Source organism: Scyliorhinus canicula, chromosome 16 (assembly GCF_902713615.1).
Source record: "Scyliorhinus canicula chromosome 16, sScyCan1.1, whole genome shotgun sequence".
In the NCBI taxonomy this organism is placed as follows: Eukaryota; Metazoa; Chordata; class Chondrichthyes; order Carcharhiniformes; family Scyliorhinidae; genus Scyliorhinus; species Scyliorhinus canicula.
This window is the reverse complement of record NC_052161.1, coordinates 70,000,253-70,019,417: the sequence shown is the minus strand read 5'-3', so window position 1 is coordinate 70,019,417 and position 19,165 is coordinate 70,000,253. Positions and strand designations below refer to the sequence as shown.

The window sequence follows — 19,165 nt, the reverse complement described above, 5'->3', positions numbered from 1 at the left end:
TTCTGCCGGCGGGACCTATTCTTTAGGTCCTCCAGCTTCTCCAGGAGCTTCTTCTGCTGGTCTCTCAGCATCCCCACCTCCAACTCCACTGCAGTTTGATGTTCCTCCTGCTCAGCAAGCGCCTTCTCCACCTTCTGGGTCGCCCGATCTTGGGCATCCAATCTAAGCTCCAGCCGCTCAATCGACTCTTTTATTGGGTCCAAGCAGTCCCGTTTCTGCTTAGCAAAGCCTTCCTGAATAACTTGCATCAACTGCTCCATTGACCGCTGGGTCGACAAACAGATGTTTGGTCCTCCACCATGCTGTCTCCCGCTGCAGGTTCAGCCCAAGCCTTCTCTGTCTTTCTGTTTCTGCCTTTGCGAGCACTTCTAGTCCTTCTCTCCATGCACCAATGTGAGAATCCCAGTATGCAATTGCCTGTCTTCAGTTTTACAATTCAAGTCCGATAGAAAATCAGGGGGAAAGGTCCAAAAGTCCGACCCGAGCGGGAGCCACTAATTGTGCGACTTACTCCTTCATAGCCGCCACCGGAAGTGTCAACTGGCACCAACTTGATGAGTCAAATGGCCTCCTGCGAAATAAACTCCAAATGCTTCTGTATTAAATGTTAATGTATTTCTCAATTGTTATTCTGCAGTTTGAAATATTTACCATAAAAGTATGAAGATGTAATCATTTTAAGTGCTACATACTTGAGTGCATGTGAATAGTTGCACGGCTGAAGAATTTAATGTAAACACTGAGCTAATTTGGCCAGCCCATTCTGCCAGCAGTAAAGTATTTTTAAAAAGGGAGCACGGAGAGAAAACATCAGGCTAGAACATTGCAGCCCTGAATTCTCCAACCCGTGCTTCCTGTGAGTGGGATTCTTCTCTAGAGCACTGGATTCCATTTGGTAATCTCAAGTGGGTGGCTGTCTGTTAATCAGCAGATCTGTCCTGGCAAAGGCAGTGCATTTTCTTAAAATGCTGTAGTAACTATTCGGGAAAAAAATGATCCTCCTGTGGGATACTCCATTAAGCTCCAGCTGCAGATTTAGCCCCTTTAGTCTGATTCTGCTGGATTCCTATTTTGAAAGCAGAAAAAAAAAACTAACCTGGAGCAATGCTAGCATGCAATCATATTTTCATAGGAAACGCACAACAGATAACTGGTGAGTGGGGTCACACACAGTTCTGTACTGCCTTCCCTGTACCAACTTTGACTGCAGGACTGTGTCGGCCTGATCATAAATGTGATTGTTTCTGGGTTTGGTGGGCACCATTGAACATGCAATAAGTGTCCTGCATTCCATCTGCAAAGATGTGGTGGTGCTCCGAGTTCGGGTGGAACCAAGGGTATTTGCTTTTACTACACAAAATCGTGTTGTCAGCTCAAGAACCTGACTTCATCAATGGTAACTGAAAGCTGGAACACTGATAGGCACAATGCTACGAAATGGGAGCAAATTCTAGACGATTGTGTTGGCCCCAAGTACTAGGGTGCAGAAAAAATTGTATATGGTCATCATGTGGCTATCACTTCTGCACAGCTCCTGCTGAAATGTCACTGATCATCACTTGATCTGAAGTACCACATTCGGCATTGAGCGACCTGTTCGCAGTGGGCACAATTCTGTTATGGTTGCTAAATCTCGAGAGCGGCCATAGTCTGGATTGACGCCAGCGAGATTTCAGTTTGAGATCTTCCTGGGTGTATTTTAATATAATTAAAGGGCTTTACACCACAGTGTCTGCCCATGATGTATCACCCCCACCCCCGTCGGGATGACCACACTGGGGGCACGTGGGTGCCTAGAGGTTGAGGGACAAGGCTCGGCATTGCCTCCGACAACCTCAAAGTGTCCCCTGGCAGTGCCAGGGGGCACATGATGGATGAAGAGGGCGATGCCAAGGGGTCTCTGGTGGAGGGGTTCCCTTTACATGTGGTTGGAGAGGGGGTGGAGACAGAGGGGGGGAGCCCCGATGCCTGTGAGGGGTGGAGGTGATGGCTGTGAAGGGGTTGAATGCCTGTGATATTGGGGAGGGGGGGTGTGCCCATCATTCTTGTCTGGTGATGGTGGTGGGAAGGGGGTGCGGGTGGTGGGACGGGAAAGAGTGCTCCCTTATGTGGTGTGGGGAGGGGGTGGTCACTCTGTGGGGTAGTCCTCTGTGTATGTGGGGGGGGGGGGGGGGGGGCGGGGGTGGCACTATACTTCAAATGCAGATCGTGGCTTCTATCAGGCTCCACCTGCCAGAGCGATGGCGTAAACCACAATCCCAGGCTTTCTGTGCATTAATTACCATAAAACCTGGTCGAAAACCCATCTTTTCCTGGAGAGAAACAAGCGGTTTTCAATCAGAGCCTGACACTTTGTCAAATTTTGGTAATATACCACCCTTGATAATCATTACTGGCCCATTTCCCCTTTTACCCCCTCCCATTATTACATTCCTGTGTGTGTGATCTTTCTGTGTGCACGATGGTCACTATGCTTCCTCCATTGCTTCTAAATAGTATACTTCAAAATACTTCATTGTGGTATCAGCTGTGTCTCGGTGTATAGTGCGCTTGCTTCTGAGTTAGAAGTTAAATCCTGCTCCAAGAGCTGGAGCACCTAATCAAGGCTGATGCCCAAGTTCATTGTCAGAGGGACAATCTTTCTAACGTTAAACCTAGATGGTGCATTTCCCTTTTTCATCATGTGATTACAGTGCTATTGCGTGGGGCTAAGCTGCTCGTGAATTACATTACAGCAGTTGCTACATTCCAGATTGTTGGCTGTAAAACCCTTTGGGACGTTGTGAGAGTGTATTAACCTTTCATATGGCTGTTCCTGGAGGCAGGTTAACCAGTGCTTTAACACCAAGATCCACATCCTCGAGGGGTGAGTGTCTATAGTGTCACTGGAAGGATACCTCTGGACCAGCAATATTTCTGACAGTTTCTCAGTCATGAGCCTGGGGATGAGCTCCTTCAGTGACCACAAAGTAAAAGGCTAGTGGCCAAAAATGATGGTATGATTTTGATCTCTGGGTAAGCAGCACCCATTGCCTGGCCACAATTTAAATAAGGTGGATTACAACATGGCGAGCCTGGACCTCTTGGGAACTGCTCGATGCTGCAACATGATTTAAGAACCATGTTTACAAACAATTGCGAAACAGCAAAGGTCTTAATCTCACAAGAGACTTTTCGGATGGGGACATAACTCCACTTGGAGCTGGCTGGCATTCCAGTATTTTTCTGTTTCAAAAGACTGGTTTTGTGTATCCATCACCTCTGAAATCCTGCCCATTTAATGTAATTCAAGGAAGGTGATACAATTCTTCGTTAATGCCTGCAAATCCTTTGAGCCCTCCCAATTCGGAGTTCATCATTCTGACTGACTTGGCACGCTCCTGCCCAATTCCAGATATGCATAGCTCATACTGATGGATTTGTCAAGTTCCCTGAGGATCAAAGCTTTTGGATTGACTCGCAAAACTGAGGGCCTGCAGGAAGCAAAGAGCAAAACCCAACTATTCATATTGCGATCCGCGACTTCCTCCTCTTTTGCGCACTCATTTATTCGCCTGCCGTGTACTTTACATCGCACCTATTCCTGGCTGACTCTCTGCTTGTACCACCAGGTTAATTCGCCGATCCCACAGTCGGAGCAGGAAACTTCCCCCATGGTTAGCACTGCTGCCTCACGACATCGAGGACCCAGACTTGACCCCGGCCCTGGGTCACTGTCCGTGTGCTCTTTGCACATTCTCCCCATGTCTGTGTGGGTCTCACCCCCACAACCCAAAGATGTGCAGGTTAGGTAGATTGGCCACATTAAATTGCCCCTTAATTGGGAAAGAAAGAATTGGGCACTCTACATTTATTAAAAAGAAGGAAACTTCCCCTTGAAGCAAGTGTATTTCGGAGAATCAGTGCTAAAGTATTGTAGCTCCTATCAGCGTCCAGTGGTCACTTGGATGTGGCCCCTATTCAAAGCTCAAGACCCTTGAAATTACCCTTACAGATTATTTCAGAGGCCCACTTTTTGCCGTAGTTGTGTAGTTTCCGGTGTTGAGCACACAGTCCTGGCTCCAATCTCAAACTGCTGCACTAATGCCACTGAGGACAGACGTGTTGGCTGCACAGGTATGTCAAAATAAAACAAATGCCAGCTGAGCTAATGAGTGCAGCCTGTTTTCAAAAAGATAACCTTTGGCTGTGACACACCTGCTTCCAAGTACTACCCAAATATCTTGGGAGTGACCTTACAATAACATGGTCTTCATGCCAACTCTGTACTGGTGTATTGCTCATGTAGATTGACAACCCTGGGCCTTTTCACTCTCTAAACAAATGCAAAGTCAAGAGTGGATATAATATGATGCAAGGTTTAGATCATTTGTATCCAAATAAACCTTTCTGCTGTGTACAGAGTGCAATCGCAATGAGCCACATTTACAAATTAAGGATGATAGAAAAATGGGAACTGTAAAAAGAACTAGAACGTGATAAATATGTGGAGCAGATTACGGTCATGGGTGCTGGAACAAGAAGTCCCCATGGGATTCAGTTTTGTGTGGTAATGGGCCTCATGATTGTTAGAAATGCATCGTTGCAATACTGTGGATAGGCCAGTGGTCCCTTCACCGTTCTGAAACTGTTACTCTGTAAATAGGTGGACATTTTTGAAAGAGTCCCATGATTGCAGAGCAATGTGTAACCACTGTATGGGTTTAATTAACTTTTCAGCCCCTTGTCTAAGGGTTCTCTGTGACTTGGAGGTGCCTGTACGATTGACAAATACAGTTGAAAATAACTGCACATTACAAAGCACTCGGGTTTTAACATCTTGCGATCCTTCCCTTGTCCATTACCAACTGATCTGTGATGCGAAATGTGACCTCAGTTATTCAACTTTAACCTAGGTATCTGTTTATTCCACAGGCCCAGCCGGTCCCGGACGAGCTTGTCAAAAAGATTCTTGGGAATCGAGCCACATTCAGCCCGATTGTAACTGTGGAACCCAGAAGAAGGAAATTCCATAAACCTATCACCATGACGATTCCAGTGCCCCCTGTATCAGGAGGAGATGTTTCAAATGGGTATAGAGGGGATACTCCAAGCCTCCGGTTGCTGTGTAGTATAACAGGTTGGTTTACCCTAACCCGGTTCCGCACAAAACCATTTGAAGTGTCAAGATTTTCTTAGCATGTAGTTCTTTGTTGATTGCTCTTATTGTGCAGTTCAAGTCAAATCTATAATTTTAATATTCACTCTCAGGATGTGCCTTCGCTGGCTAGGCCAGCATTTATTACCCATCCCTAATTACATCTGTCAGGGTGATGATGAGATGTTTTCCTGAACCGCTGCAGTCCAATTGATGTAGGTACACCCACAGTGCTGTTAGGAAGGGAGCTCCAGGACTTTGACCCAGCCACAGTGAAGGAACGGCCGATATCGTTCCACATCAGGATGGTTTGCAAATTGGAGGAGAACCTGCAGCTGTTGGCATTCCCAAGCATCTGCTGCCTTTATCCTTCTAGGTGTTAGAGGTCACCAATGCTGTAGAAGTCGGGCGGGGAGGGGTGTGGTGGGGATGTTTAAGGTGGTGGATGGGTGTCAGTCAAGTTCTGGTCCTGGATGCTATCGAGCTACTTGATGTGCTGTTGCAGCTCAAGCTACCCAGGCAAGCGAAGAGTATTCCATCATACTCCTGACATGATTAAACACTAAGGAAATTTAAATTCTGTAATGGTTGCTGCCGCAAGATTTGCGCCAGTGCGATTTAGGTTTGGGATCTTCCCTGCCCCCTCCAATTATGTGATCAGGTTCACACCTTGACAGGACATGAGCCTGCTTTGCATATTTCAGCATACATTAAAATATCATTAGCAGGTCTGGCGCCATTGCTTCCGCCCTCAATGTATCTTCTCGTCCAGACGACGTGATGTCACCCCAGCACGAAACACTTCTGGGAGGGGGGGGGGGGGGTTTGCCCCGATGCCTGGAGTGGGGTGCTCCGATGCTTGTGGGGAGGGGGTCTTCTGTGTCCGTGGGAGGATGTTTATTCTCAGTGCAGATCAGGGCACCCTTTAAAGATGGCGCCCCGATTTCTGTGGAACTGGCACCCCCGCCCCACCAGACTGGTACGCAAACCACGCTCCCAGATTCTCTGTGCTCTGAATGACAGAAAATCTCAAGTGTAAACCTGGCTGTGCAGCTGGTTTTCAGTCTGAGCCGGCATTGACAACCTTTGGGGAAAATTCCGCCCTAAATGTTTTTACAATCTACATGTCTGTGAACTTTTTTCTGGACAGCTAGTTGTGATGAAGGTTGCTTGATTAACCTGGACTTTCTGTAGGTTCCGCTGCAGTCCAAGTGGTGTAGGTACACCCACAGTGCTGTTAGGAAGGGAGCTCCAGGACTGGTTCTGTAAGTTTAATCCACAGGTTTTTGAAATTTCAGGTTTAGTATACATTGGTGTGTTGGAGAGGTTTAGCATTGTTTCACCGTGATGTGGCCAGAAGTCCTCATTGAGCCTGACTGTTTGCTCTGACAGCTGCCATTTACTCTCTTTACTTGGTAGGAGGTACATCACCTGCTCAGTGGGAAGAGATTACAGGAACAACACCATTAACCTTTGGGAGCGATGCTGTTTCTTTCACGACAAATGTTTCAGCCAGGTACTGTTTTCCAAAGAATTTCATGGCCCCCACTCCCGCACGAAACATTGCGGCCTTGTTAGCAGGAGGGCACATTGGATGTACCTTCATGTGGAAAAATACTATCTACACAATTTGTCTAATCTAACTGTCTGGATAATAAACAATGGAAATGGACAAACTGCTTCATCTAGTCAGTAAAGCGAAGACGTATGAGAAATTAATTTTACTATTACAGCATTGTTTTGTCAGGAGACCAGTTTGTTGTCTGTCCGTTTTCATATATATGCAAACACATGTTATGTTTTAGTCTTCATTTTTTTTGCTTATCATCGCTCATTCTACAAGTGCCTGGATTAAATAAATAAATAAACAGCCGGCAGTGACATGAAGCCATTTCTATAACAGTGAGGTGAGGGTAGTTCTGTTTTGCCAAGCCAATTGTGACTTCCTCACCCCCTGCATTCAGAATCAGAATTAAAACGGCAATTTGCCATCATTTGTTTTGGATGGGGAAGGGAAGGAAATCACGCAAGCCCCCCCCCCCCCCCCCCCCCCCACCAGGCCCAGTTGCTGAATTATTTTGAACCGTCTCCCCACCATCTGATATAGGCATGTTCTCCATACCCACTGGAACACCATTTTACTTCTCCACTTGTCTTGGTGTCGGTAGTAGCTACTACTGCTGTTTGCACAGGTCCCATAAAGATTAAACAAAGTTCCTCTGTTTTGTTGAAGTCAAGATTCAGAAGGTGTCACTAGTTAACCAGGTCCCACTTTTGCCTCTACCTGATGACCAGATTTGTGTTCTCTCAATAGGTTCGATGCTCACATTATTTACATTGCTTATTGATAATATATGATTTGCAAAATAGTAAAACCTGCTCCAAATTCCACTAGGATGTCTCCTTGTGACCATTTTTTTCACTCGAAAGGAGCTGGGGGTGCAACCAGCCAAGAAAGACACATCGGTTTCAGCTACACCCCAACATTCACAGTAACAGCTTTTCACAGTAACTTCATTTGAAGCCTACTCGTGACAATAAGCGATTTTCATTTTTTTCATTCTTGGGCTGTCAACTCTGATCGGCTGTGTTCCTGGAGGTTTCATCACATGACCCAACACCCCACCCAACCAAGCAGCCTTTTATTTTCCTCACCATCCCAATATTGTTACAACTAATAAATTAGTGTTTAAAATGGGGCGATTTTGGTTTAATCTAATGCCTCTATGGTTTTTTTGCTTCTGGGTTATTTGGCAGAGTCCTGGAGATTAATATTTAATTCCTGGAAACTCCACGTCAAACCTCAAGGGGTCGGTGACCCTGCTACATTCATATCTCTGAATTTTTTTTTTGATGTAAGAACGAGCATTGTAGAACAGTGACAACTTGAAGTGACAACTTCCTCACAAAAATAGAATTGATAATCCCTGGAGTGTGATTGGGGGGCGGGGATAAATCCAGGGGAATACAGGATATTCCCAAACTGCAACTGTACCAGCAAGGCCGTTTCTTTGACTCCGAGTAGATAGTTATCAACCTCCCGAGTGGATAGAAATTAGATGAGTAACGATGCCTGATGAAATATTCATGTGACCTATTTTCAAAAAGCAATTTGTGGTCTCCCATTTTGAATGGTCTGGTGTATTGAATACCTGCCAAGCTCAAAAGGACTCAATGAATTTCATGTTTGTGTAATTTCGTGCACAGATTTTGGCTTGTCGACTGCCATCAGGTGCCAGAAACTGTCGGTTTAGCTACGCAGCTCTACAGGGAGTTGATCTGTGTCCCGTACATGGCCAAGTTTGTTGTATTTGCCAAAATGCATGATCCTGTGGAAGCCCGCCTGCGTTGCTTCTGCATGACCGACGATAAAGTGGACAAGACATTAGAACAGCAGGAAAACTTCACTGAGGTGGCCCGAAGCAAAGACATCGAGGTACAGTCTCGCCTTTCGCTCCGCCTTGTTTTTTTTGTGTCCACGTGACGCAGCGACCTGCGGTCTCTCGATGTGGCGGCAGATCGGTTTGCGCTGCTTGTTACCTGGGACACGTGACCAAATTCCAGATCTCTACCCGTATTTGTTTTTCTGTTTGCTTTCTTTCCGTTGCGATGCTACAGGGTTAAAATGATGTGGTCAGCTTGTTAGGGGAATAAAGAATGCAGAGGTGGTCTTAAAATTAGAACTGGGCCATTGAGGAGGGAAAATTGGAAACGAAATATTAAGGGCTGACAGAAATCGTGGAATTTGAAGACTGTAGATTTTTAGTTTGTCAGGATAGTGAAGGATATGAAGCTAAGGCAAGTAAATGGAGTTGAGATACAGATAGTGATTTAATAGATGCACAGCCTTGTGTACCTGAATGTCCTACACATGTTACCCATGTTAAAAAGAAAACTTGATTTCTATTCATACCCTCCCATCTGTAGTTTTGGAAGGTCCGGGCTTTAGCCGAGTGGGCAGGCTGTCACCAGCTAGCGGCACCAGGGCATGTTTGCCTTGAGATGGAACCGTTATCCTTTCTTTCCCATTTCCTTCCCATCCTGCCACTTGGTTGGAGCCCATCCTCAATGGCCTAGTTCTGACTTCAAGATCATCCCCACGTTCTTGATTCCCCGAACAGAGAAAATGGGTTTTCCATGGTACTTGAGCCACAATAAACCCCAGGACAAAGCAGCAAGGTGGCGCAGTGGTTAGCACTGCTGTCTCACGGCCCCGAGGACCCGGGTTCGATCCCAGCCCCGAATCACTGTCCATGTGGAGTTTACACATTCTCCTCGTGTCTGCGTGGGTCTCACCCCTGCAACCCAAAAAGATGTGCAGGGTAAGTAGATTGACCATATCTTTTTATTAAAACAGTAAAAAACATGTACAAGGCCAAACGGTACAAACACTCATTTTGTGTTGGAGAAACAGTACCAATGTCTGGAGAGGGCGGGTAGGATACTCTGATTATTAAAACAGTTCACAACACATTTCTCCAAAAAACAAATGGTACAAGCACTAAACGTTGCGTTGGTGAGACCAGATGCCCTTGCCTCTGTACCATGCTAAATTTCCCCTTAATTGGAATAAAAATGAATTGGGTACTTTAAATTTAAAAAAACATAAACCCCAGGATGAATGTTGGCGGAGGCTGCACTGGGCCCATATTCCCAGATAATGCTCCATAGGTTTTGAGAAATGCGGCAGAGGTTTCGCTCTTTGTTTGGTCTGGCGCAAGTATTTAATAGGATTTCAAACAGTTTTGCCTTTAAAGATCATTTCTTTCTCATATAAGTCTGAAAATGAGTTGGTCAACACAGCTGGCACATTTCTTCAATCACTATCTGTGTTTATTTGTAATCTTGCCAACAGGTGCTGGAAGGTAAACCCATCTTTGTGGATTGCTATGGAAACCTGGGTCCTCTAGCCAAAGCGGGACAGCAGCTGGTGTTCAACTTCTACGCTTTCAAAGAAAATAGATTGCCCTTCGGTGTGAAGGTGAGGAAGTGCCAATAACAACTTATTTTTATCTGCACAGCACCTTTAATTAATAATAGCATAACACGGCATTTCACAGGACCAGGACCCGACAAAAAAAATGACACTGACCAAAGAAGGAACATATTGGAACAGGTGACCAATGGCTTAGTTAAGGACATAGAGATAATTTGGTTCAGTAGGTGATTAGTATGGTGGTTGATGAATTTGGAACCAAGACTTCTCTTTATCGAGGGAATTTATTGACTTATTCAGCATTGCCGTTCTCCACCCTTACCCAGTGTCGCAGCCAAGCCCAAAACAAATTAATGGAATAAATTGACAGCCCCTGAAAATGCATCCTCTATTTCTATGTGCTTAAAATACTTAATTAAACAATGCCCTTCACCTGTGTATCTTACCAATATAATGACCATACAATTAACATTGTTAGCCCTCTTATTTCTGAGTCAGTTGTCATAGGGTCAAACATCAGCATATGATTTAGCCTGATACTGCATTTCATTGTCAAGAGGTGCCACCCTTGGATGTAATGCTGAACCAAAATCTCATTTGTCAGCTGAGATGGGCGTTAAAGATCCCATGGTACTATTCCAAGAAAAGCAGGCAGCTTTTCCAATGTGCTGGCTAACATTCATCCCTCAGCCAACATTGTCAAAGATAAATTAACTTCTCACAAAGAGATATTAGGACAGACTGCCATTATTTTGGTCAAAAGAGGCAAGTTACAAGGAGTGTCTTAAAAGAAGGAAAGTGAGGTGGGAGCGGCATAAAGAGACGAATCCAGAGTTCAAGACTCAGACAGCTGGAGACATGGCTGCCAATAGTGGGGTGAATGGAGTGGGGGATGCACGAGAGAGAGACAGCAGCAACAATCACCACTTTGTTAGGCGAATGTATTCAGACAGGGATTTATTTTGTCCATGAATGCTTCAGAGCTAAACACTTCTCTCGTGGCCCCTTCCCCAGGCAAAGCACAATAGAGACTTTGTATAAATGAGCTGAGGGAAAAGCACGTGGCCTTTGTCTGAAGCGATGTATCTGTAACCCAAACTGAACGTTGTTCTAAATGTGCGCTGGCTAATGTTCTGTGAGATACAATCTGCATGCTATTTTTAGATGCTAACTTAATGGTCTGTCACTTTAACTCCATTTGACGATGAATGATGTAGTGACCAGCCTGATACTCTTCCAACTTGCAACTCGTCGACATTAAAATATCAGTTTATTTTTATGATTCTCTGAAAGCAACAATTGCAATATTAAAAAAAAAATCAACTTGGTCTGATGGTATATTTTTAAAAATTTGTTTAGGGGATGTCGGCATTGCTGGTTCGGCCAGTGTTTATTGTCCTTTCCTAGTTGCCCTTCAGAAGGTGGCGGTGAGCTGCTCCTTGAACCGCTGAAGAGCCAGATCTCTCTGACTTTCTATGTTCCTAAGAGTTTTGCCATTTACAGTATATTTCCCCTCTATGTTAGACCTACCTAAATTGTCCTCACATTTGTCTGGATTAAACTCCATTTGTCATTTCTCTACCCAAGTCTCCAACCTATCTATGACCTGCTGTATCTTCTGACTATCCTCAACATATTTGCCACTCCACCAACCTTGCTGTCATCTGCGAACTTACTAATCAGACCAGTTACATTTTCTTCCCGATCACCAGCTCTTGACTGAAGGAGCACCCAAGGATTCTTTTATGTCCACCTGAAAGGTGAATTGTTCCCCTGCCTAACATCTCAGCAGAAAGATGTGACTTCCAGCGATGCATATATCCCTCAGCACTGATTGGGATTGTCAGCTCAGATCTTGTGCTGGAGTCTTTTGGAGTGGGATTTAATGAGGGTTGCTGGTGTGGGGTATTGCAACGCTTTCTGATACAGGAGCCCAGTCAACATAATAATCTTTATTAGTGTCATAAATAGGCTTACATTAACACTGGAATGATGTTATTGTGAAAATCCCCTAGTCGCCACACTCCAGTGCCTGTTCGGGTACACTGAAGGGGAATTCAGAATGCCCAATCCACCTAACAGCATGTCTTTTGGGACTTGTGGGAGGAAACCAGAGCCCCTGGAGGAAATCCACGCAGACATGGGGAGAACGTGCAGACTCCGCACAGACAGAGACCCAAGCCGGGAATCGAACCTGGGACCCTGGCGCTGTTAAGCAATAATGCTAACCAATGTGCTCTTGTGCCACCCATCGAACATTACTAAACCAGGTACAGCAACACTGGGGTCCAGTCCTCCTTTGCTGCCCCAATAGTGTGCCTCAGCCCCAGCCTCAAAGTTCTAATGCACTCGAGTGTCATTTTGTTTCCATTTCACAGAGCAACTTTCCATTGGTCCTGTCTTGAGTGGGACCACCCGTAGTGTTACAGGCCAGTACCAATTAAGAGAACAGAACTGAGACCGATAAACCTCTTTTATATAGAACCCCCCACAGTCAACTGTGCTGGGCTCGATCGAAAGGTGGTCGACCAAAGACTAAACCATAACTTCCCTTCTGCAAAATCTGCTTGTGGGTGATTATCCAATGTGTCTGCAATTTAAAAAAATATATTTTTATTAGACTTTTAACATTTTAGACAGAAACGACAGTCAAACAAAAAACCTGTATCAAAAACCACAGCAAACAAATATAAATTTTTTAAAAACCAACAATTATATCCGCGCCTACCCCCTAACAGCTAACAGTGACCAGATCCTTGCAAAGTAAAATAAATGGACGCCATCCACGGTAGAGCCCGTCAATTGCTCCCCTTACCGTGAACTAACCTACTCGAGGTACAAAAACTCCATCAAATTACCCAGCCACGCTGTGGCACTGAGTGGTGTCGCCTGCCTCGAACTCAGCAGAATCTGTTGCTTGGACAACAACGAGGCAAAGGCCATAGCATTCGCCATCACCCAAGTCCTCAAATCCGGCTGGTCTGACAACCCATATATCGCAACTAATGGGCAGGGCTCCAAATCCACGTCTACAATTGGCGATATGGTGTTTAAAAAAAAGGCCCCCAGAAACCCATCAACTTGGGGCAGCACTAGAACATGTGCTTATGGTTTGCAGGCCTCCTCGAGCATCGCTCACACTATCTTCAACCCCCTCAAAAAACCGACTCATCCTGGCCTTTGTGAGATGTGCGCTGAACACCACCTTGAAGTAGCATTCACCCTGAGGAGAGACTCCCACCACACTCCCTCCTCCAAAATGGCACCCAGCTCCTCCTCCCAACTAACCTTCACCACCTCCCCCGAAACCTGCTCTTCCCCCATGATCCAACCTTATATCCTGGCAGTACTGCCCTCCTCCCACCCTGCACAGGAGAGAATCCCTTCCAGCAAAGTGGATGTCGGCTCCACCAGGACTGTCGAGACAGCTCCCCGGACCCAGTTGCGCATCTGAAAGTACCTAAAATTATCCCCCCCCCCCACCCCAAGGGCCTGCTTTCTCCTTCAGCTCCTCCCAGTCAGCAAACCACCCTCCAAAAATAAGTCCTTTACACTCTCCAGCCTCTTACCTTTCCACCCCCTAAATGTGGCATCCAGTTTTCCCGGTTGGAACAAATGATTTCCAGAAATAGGGGACCACCTTGACACCACCCTCCTGCCACGCCTCCAGACGTGACCCATTACCTGATCCTCAACTCCATCTGTACCCAGGCAACCTTCTGGTCCCCGAACCAACCCAACACCTTCTCCGCATTGGCCGCAAATATTTTTAAACAACACGAAGACGATAGTGATTTCTAACTTGCACCAGTAAGCTCTCCTGTACCACAGCTGCTCTGCAGGCCAACACTCACCACAGAGCAAGATCCCACAGTCAGTAAACAAGACAAAGTACTGGTTAGGCATCTTACGGTGATGTTGGTTCAAATGTCATTATTCAGGCTGGAGAAGTGAATGGTATCACCTGTTGTGTCAAACAAAAACTGTTCTTATTTCTAGGTCAGAGACAACAGCCAGGAGCCCTGTGGTCGTCTGTCATTCCTCAAGGAACCAAAAACTTCCAAAGGATTACCATTGGCAGCAATCTGTAATCTGAATATTACCCTGCCGGCTCACAAAAAAGTATGTGGAAAGACTTTAATAACTACGTCTTCTTTTGAAGGGAGATAAATGCCTTTAATTTGCAAAACACCTGCCAGGTTTAGAAGTTAGAGACACTGTTCAATTGTACAGTAAGACTGTACTCCATTCTTTTGCAATGTTATCCACCTCTAAAGGCTGTTTTCTAACTAATAGTGTGGTTTCTTCATGAAGCCCTGACTGGTAATTTAGAGCCCTATACTATAGCATTTTCCATCATTTGTTGTTGAATTTGTGTTCTTCTTCGGTAAATTAAATTATTTAATTCTTTGCTTTTGCTGGCTTTGAGCCTGCTTTGATCTTGTGCTTGCCTTTTGTACTCCCAACTGGGTCCTTTTCATATCCTGATCTTTCTTTTTTCCGCTGTCCATTATAACGCTCCTTGTCTCTGCAATGCTTCTTGGGACCATAAGGAAACCGAATCAGATCCAGATGAAGAGGTAAAGGAAATTTTTAAAAAAACCTGATAATCTGTCTAAACTTGGTGATGACTATTAAGTTATTGCAGGGGAACAGTTTGTAACTGGGCTTCAATTCAGTCATGACAGGGCAGCATGATGGCACAGTGGTTAGCACTGTTGCCTCACAGCACTGAGGGCCCGGGTTCAGTCCTGGCCCTGGGTCACTGTTCGTGTGGAGTTTGCACATTCTCCCCGTGTCTGCGTGGGTTTCACCCCCACAGACCCAAAAAGGTGTGCAGGATAGGTGGATTGGCCACACTAAATTGCCCCTTAATTAGAAAAAAAAAGAATTGGGTACTCCAAATTTCTTTTTTAAAATGTCAGTCATGACAATGGTCATCTTCAGGTAGCATCTCGCTGAATGCCTCAAGCCAAATCTTATTGGATTGGGAAGTTTCTCAATTTTTTTGTGCAGTTCTGGAATCGATTAGAAAATTATCATCTTTTTTGTGATCCTATTAATTTTTCCACGGTCAAAGCATTCGGATAGTTGTTAGGATAGCTGGAATTGTACAGTGGAGTCATTGTACCTATCGCTGTGCTCTGTAGTGTTTGAAGTAAAACATTATTACAGCATGAAGATTTTAACTGGATCGAGAAAAGATTAATTCATGTTGCGAGGACTGGGTCAACTGTCCTGACTGAATAGTTGCATCACTATGTGCCTGTTTGTGCTCTCAATGAATGTTCCTGTGTATCTTATGCTGGAACCGAATCCAATCCCAGTTGAGTTAGTCAACTGCCCCATGAGATTTATTTAGCTTAGCACCTCCTGTGCCAGCATTAAACACCAGAATATTTGTTGTAACCACATACTAAAATCATTTTCAAGTCATGTTTGAGAAGATGCTGCACGTTCAAAATTCTAACCTGCACTTGTACTAAAACAGTTCGGTTTAGTCACTTGGGAAGCTAACATTTAATTGTTGTTGTTTGTTGCACCAGAAATAACAAGATTGCTGACTATAATAGTGAGCCTAGTGTCTGTGTCAAGGACATTGTGTGTTGTGTTCTTTTTTGTTTGAAATTCCATTCATACTTCTGTCGGCCGCATGTCCCTGCTGATCATTAGCGTCATACTGGTCAACAGCCCCGAGATGCCCTGATCGATGCAGCAGTGAAGTCTCATCAAAAGGACATGTGAGGCACATCCTGCTGTTTAATTGGATTGCCGTCATTCACTGGGATGTTAGGTGTGGCTTTGCTTTCCCGGAAGCAGGACCGAGCCCTACCCTGCAGAAGTGCACCTCCATTTGGCCTAAAATGGCATTGCATTGATGGCAACTAGCAGCAAGTCCGTGCACTGTGCCACCCCGGTCCATCGAGTCGAAGGAGGCAACAACACAATGCCTGAAAGAGAAATTAGTGGCGATGTTATTAAGCAGAAAACAACTGCTGGAAAAATATGTAGTTCCATTTCTAAAAGCATCCTTGATGTATTGTGCACAATGATAAATGGGGGGGGGGGGGGTTGAATTGGCAGCTAAATCGGGATGTCAAGCAGCAACATATTGCTTCAATTGGCTTTTTATTGTCACAAAATTCCATGTAGACGTGATGCATAGTTGTAAAGTCTCATCTGTGAAGTGGAAATTTGGAATAAAAGTGACCAAAAAGGCTCCACATCTGCTTTCTTCTAGATCGAGAGAGCTTCAGACCGTCGTCAATCCTTTGCGTCTCTGGCGTTACGTAAGCGTTACAGCTACCTTGCTGAACCTGGAATGAGTGAGTTTATTTTCCTTTAAACTCCATCGATAATGTTTGTGTTATTTAACATTTGTTTGCGACCTCTTAATTTTGGAATAAAGCACGTGAATAACTAAATATATTCTATATTTTACTGATGTCGCCTGTATGTATGCATATCTGGAAAGCAAGATCCAACTTTGATTTGCAAACTTTCACTCAAATTATGTTTTCCATCCCATTTCATTTTTTATACATATATATACAATATATAATATACATATATTTAATATATATATGATTTGCTGCTCGAACTAAAATTGATTCCATGCTGATTACGATGCACGCTTATGTATTACATGTCTGAAGTTTTTAGTTTCTTGAGCAGCGACTTCAATAAAAATGAAAGATCATGCTTGCCCAGGGTGGGTCACTGTTTAATACAAATATCATGAAGCATCCAGACAGCTGCATCCAGACAGCTATCTCAAATTTCAAGGAACTGTTGTAAGATGTCGCTTGGAACACAAAATATGGTTAGCCTGCTTGTTGGAGAAAATAGAAGAAAGAAGACTTATCATAGAATTCATAGAATTTACAGTGCAGAAGGAGGCCATTCAGCCCGAGTCTGCACCGGCTCTTGGAAAGAGCACCCTACCCAAGGTCAGCACCTCCACCCTATCCCCATACCCCAATAACCCCACCCAACACTAAGGGCAATTTTGGTCACTAAGGGCAATTTATCATGGCCAATCCACCTAACCTGCACATCTTTGGACTGTGGGAGGAAACCTGAGCACCCGGAGGAAACCCACGCACACACTGGGAGGATGTGCAGAGTCCGCACAGACAGTGACCCACGCCGGAATCGAACCTGGGACCCTGGAGCTGTGAAGCAATTGTGCTATCCACAATGCATTTGTATAGCACCTTTGACAACCTCAGGATGTCCCAAAGTATACTATACCCAGTGAAGTACTTCAGAAGTGTAGTCAGTATTGTTAGGTAGGGAATGCAGCAGCCATCTCAGACACTGCAATATTGTGCAAACAGCAATTGGATAATGACCCGGTTTAGCTCAGTTGACTGGACAGCTGGTTCGTGATGCAAAGCAAGGCCAACGGCATGAGTTTAATTCCATTACTGGCTAAGGGTATCCATGAAGGCCCAGCCTTCTCCAACTTGCCCCTGGTCTAAGATGTCGTGATCCTCAGGTTAAATCATCACCAGTCAGCTCTCCCCCTCAAAGGGGCAAGCAGCCTGTGGTCATCTGGAACAATGGTGTCTTTACTTTTACTTAATTTGAATGACCCGACAATCTTTTTAGTGGTGCTGATCGTGGGATAACTATTGGCCGCGACTCACTCCATCTCCTCTTTGCAATAGTGCCGCAGGTTCTTTCCCACCCACTTGGGAGGGCAGTAACTACGCCAGTTCAATGTCATGTCCAACTGTGTAGCACTCCCTCAGTACTGCACTGGAGTGTCCGCCTCGGTTGTGTTCTCAGAACTCTGGGGTTGAGCTCCTGACTTGTGGGGCGGGATTCTCCGAGCCCCCGCCGGGTCGGAGAATCGCTGGGGGCCGGCGTCAATCCCGGTCCCGCCGTGTCCCGAATTCTCAGCCACCAGAGATTGGGCGGGGGTGGGAATCATGCCGGTCGCCGGCCCACCCCCCCCCCCCCGGCGATTCTCCGGGCCGCTGAAGTCCCGCCGCTGTCAAGCCTCTCCCGCTGGCATGGATCAAACCACCTACCTTACCGGCGGGAGCAGGCGGTGGGGGCGGGCTCCAGGGTCCTTGGGGGGGGGGGCGGGGGGCGGGGGGCAATCTGGCCTTGGGGGGTGCCCCCACAGTGGCCTGGCCCACGATCAGGGCCCACCGATCGGCGGGCGGGCTTGTGCTGTGGGAGCACTCTTTTCCTTCCGCCTTCGCCATGGTCTTCACCATGGCAGAGGCGGAAGTGACCCCCTCCTCTGCGCATGCGCGGGGATGACGTCAGCAGCCACTGATGCTCCGGTGCATGCGCGGACGTCCGCCGGCCGGCAAAGTCCCTTCGGCCCCGGCTGGCGTGGCACCAAAGGCCGTTCCCGCCGGCGTGGGCCTAGCACCTCAATGTAAGGGCTTGGCCCCTAAAGGTACGGAGACTTCCGCACCTTTGGGGCGGCCCGACGCCGGAGTGGTTCACGCCACTCCATCACGCTGGGACCCCCCGCCCCGCCGGGTAGGGGAGAATCCCGGCCCTGATGAGTGCGTGACCACTGAACCAGTCTGACACTGTGAGTTGGCAGTGAAACATTTGGTCATTTTCAAACTGTTTCTGAGACCTATTTTGATCAATCGTACAATATGAATTGTGCTTATATTAGAAATAGGTTTCGATACCATTGTCTGATAGTTTGACATTGGGTCAGGTTGGCAGCAGATAAAGGTGTTGGCGTCACTTCAGTTGCTCCACAGTTTCTCCTGAGATCAGAAACTAATTGGTCTGAACATTTCTCCTTTGTACATTAATTTGCTTAATAAGGAAAAGGGGTTTAAATTGTGATGATAATGGAGAAAATAATTTTGTATTCCAAATCCTTCCGCTGGTGGATGTAGATGAACACCACGGGTTAGCTGATAACAGGCATTGAACAGGGCACACTGGTTAGTGCAGCTTTAAATCTTGTTTTGTAGTTTTCACCATTTGTTTCATGTGTTTGCGTTTTACTTGTTTTTTCATCCCAATTTCTCGATCCTATTTTTGTCCTTTCACATTGTTTTAGGCATTGTTTTGATTTGCTTCTTTGTTGGTTTTCTGGTTTGATA

General features: G+C 45.8%; 1 protein-coding gene across 44 annotated transcripts in view; it reads left to right on the top strand.

The window, feature by feature from the left end:
• The window catches only part of ank3b (ankyrin 3b), an 888,954-nt gene that overhangs the window by 801,171 nt on the left and 68,618 nt on the right, over positions 1 to 19,165 (top strand). For 38 of the 44 annotated variants that reach the window (XM_038773874.1, XM_038773871.1, XM_038773899.1 and 35 more), the window contains 7 exons: positions 4,915 to 5,119; positions 6,557 to 6,653; positions 8,345 to 8,573; positions 9,993 to 10,118; positions 14,073 to 14,195; positions 14,627 to 14,653; positions 16,315 to 16,399. In XM_038773874.1, the coding sequence (XP_038629802.1) occupies positions 4,915 to 5,119; positions 6,557 to 6,653; positions 8,345 to 8,573; positions 9,993 to 10,118; positions 14,073 to 14,195; positions 14,627 to 14,653; positions 16,315 to 16,399 (892 nt within the window). The remainder of the gene's footprint in view (positions 1 to 4,914; positions 5,120 to 6,556; positions 6,654 to 8,344; positions 8,574 to 9,992; positions 10,119 to 14,072; positions 14,196 to 14,626; positions 14,654 to 16,314; positions 16,400 to 19,165) is intronic. The other 6 variants (XM_038773870.1, XM_038773891.1, XM_038773889.1 and 3 more) reach the window with 1 other exon arrangement.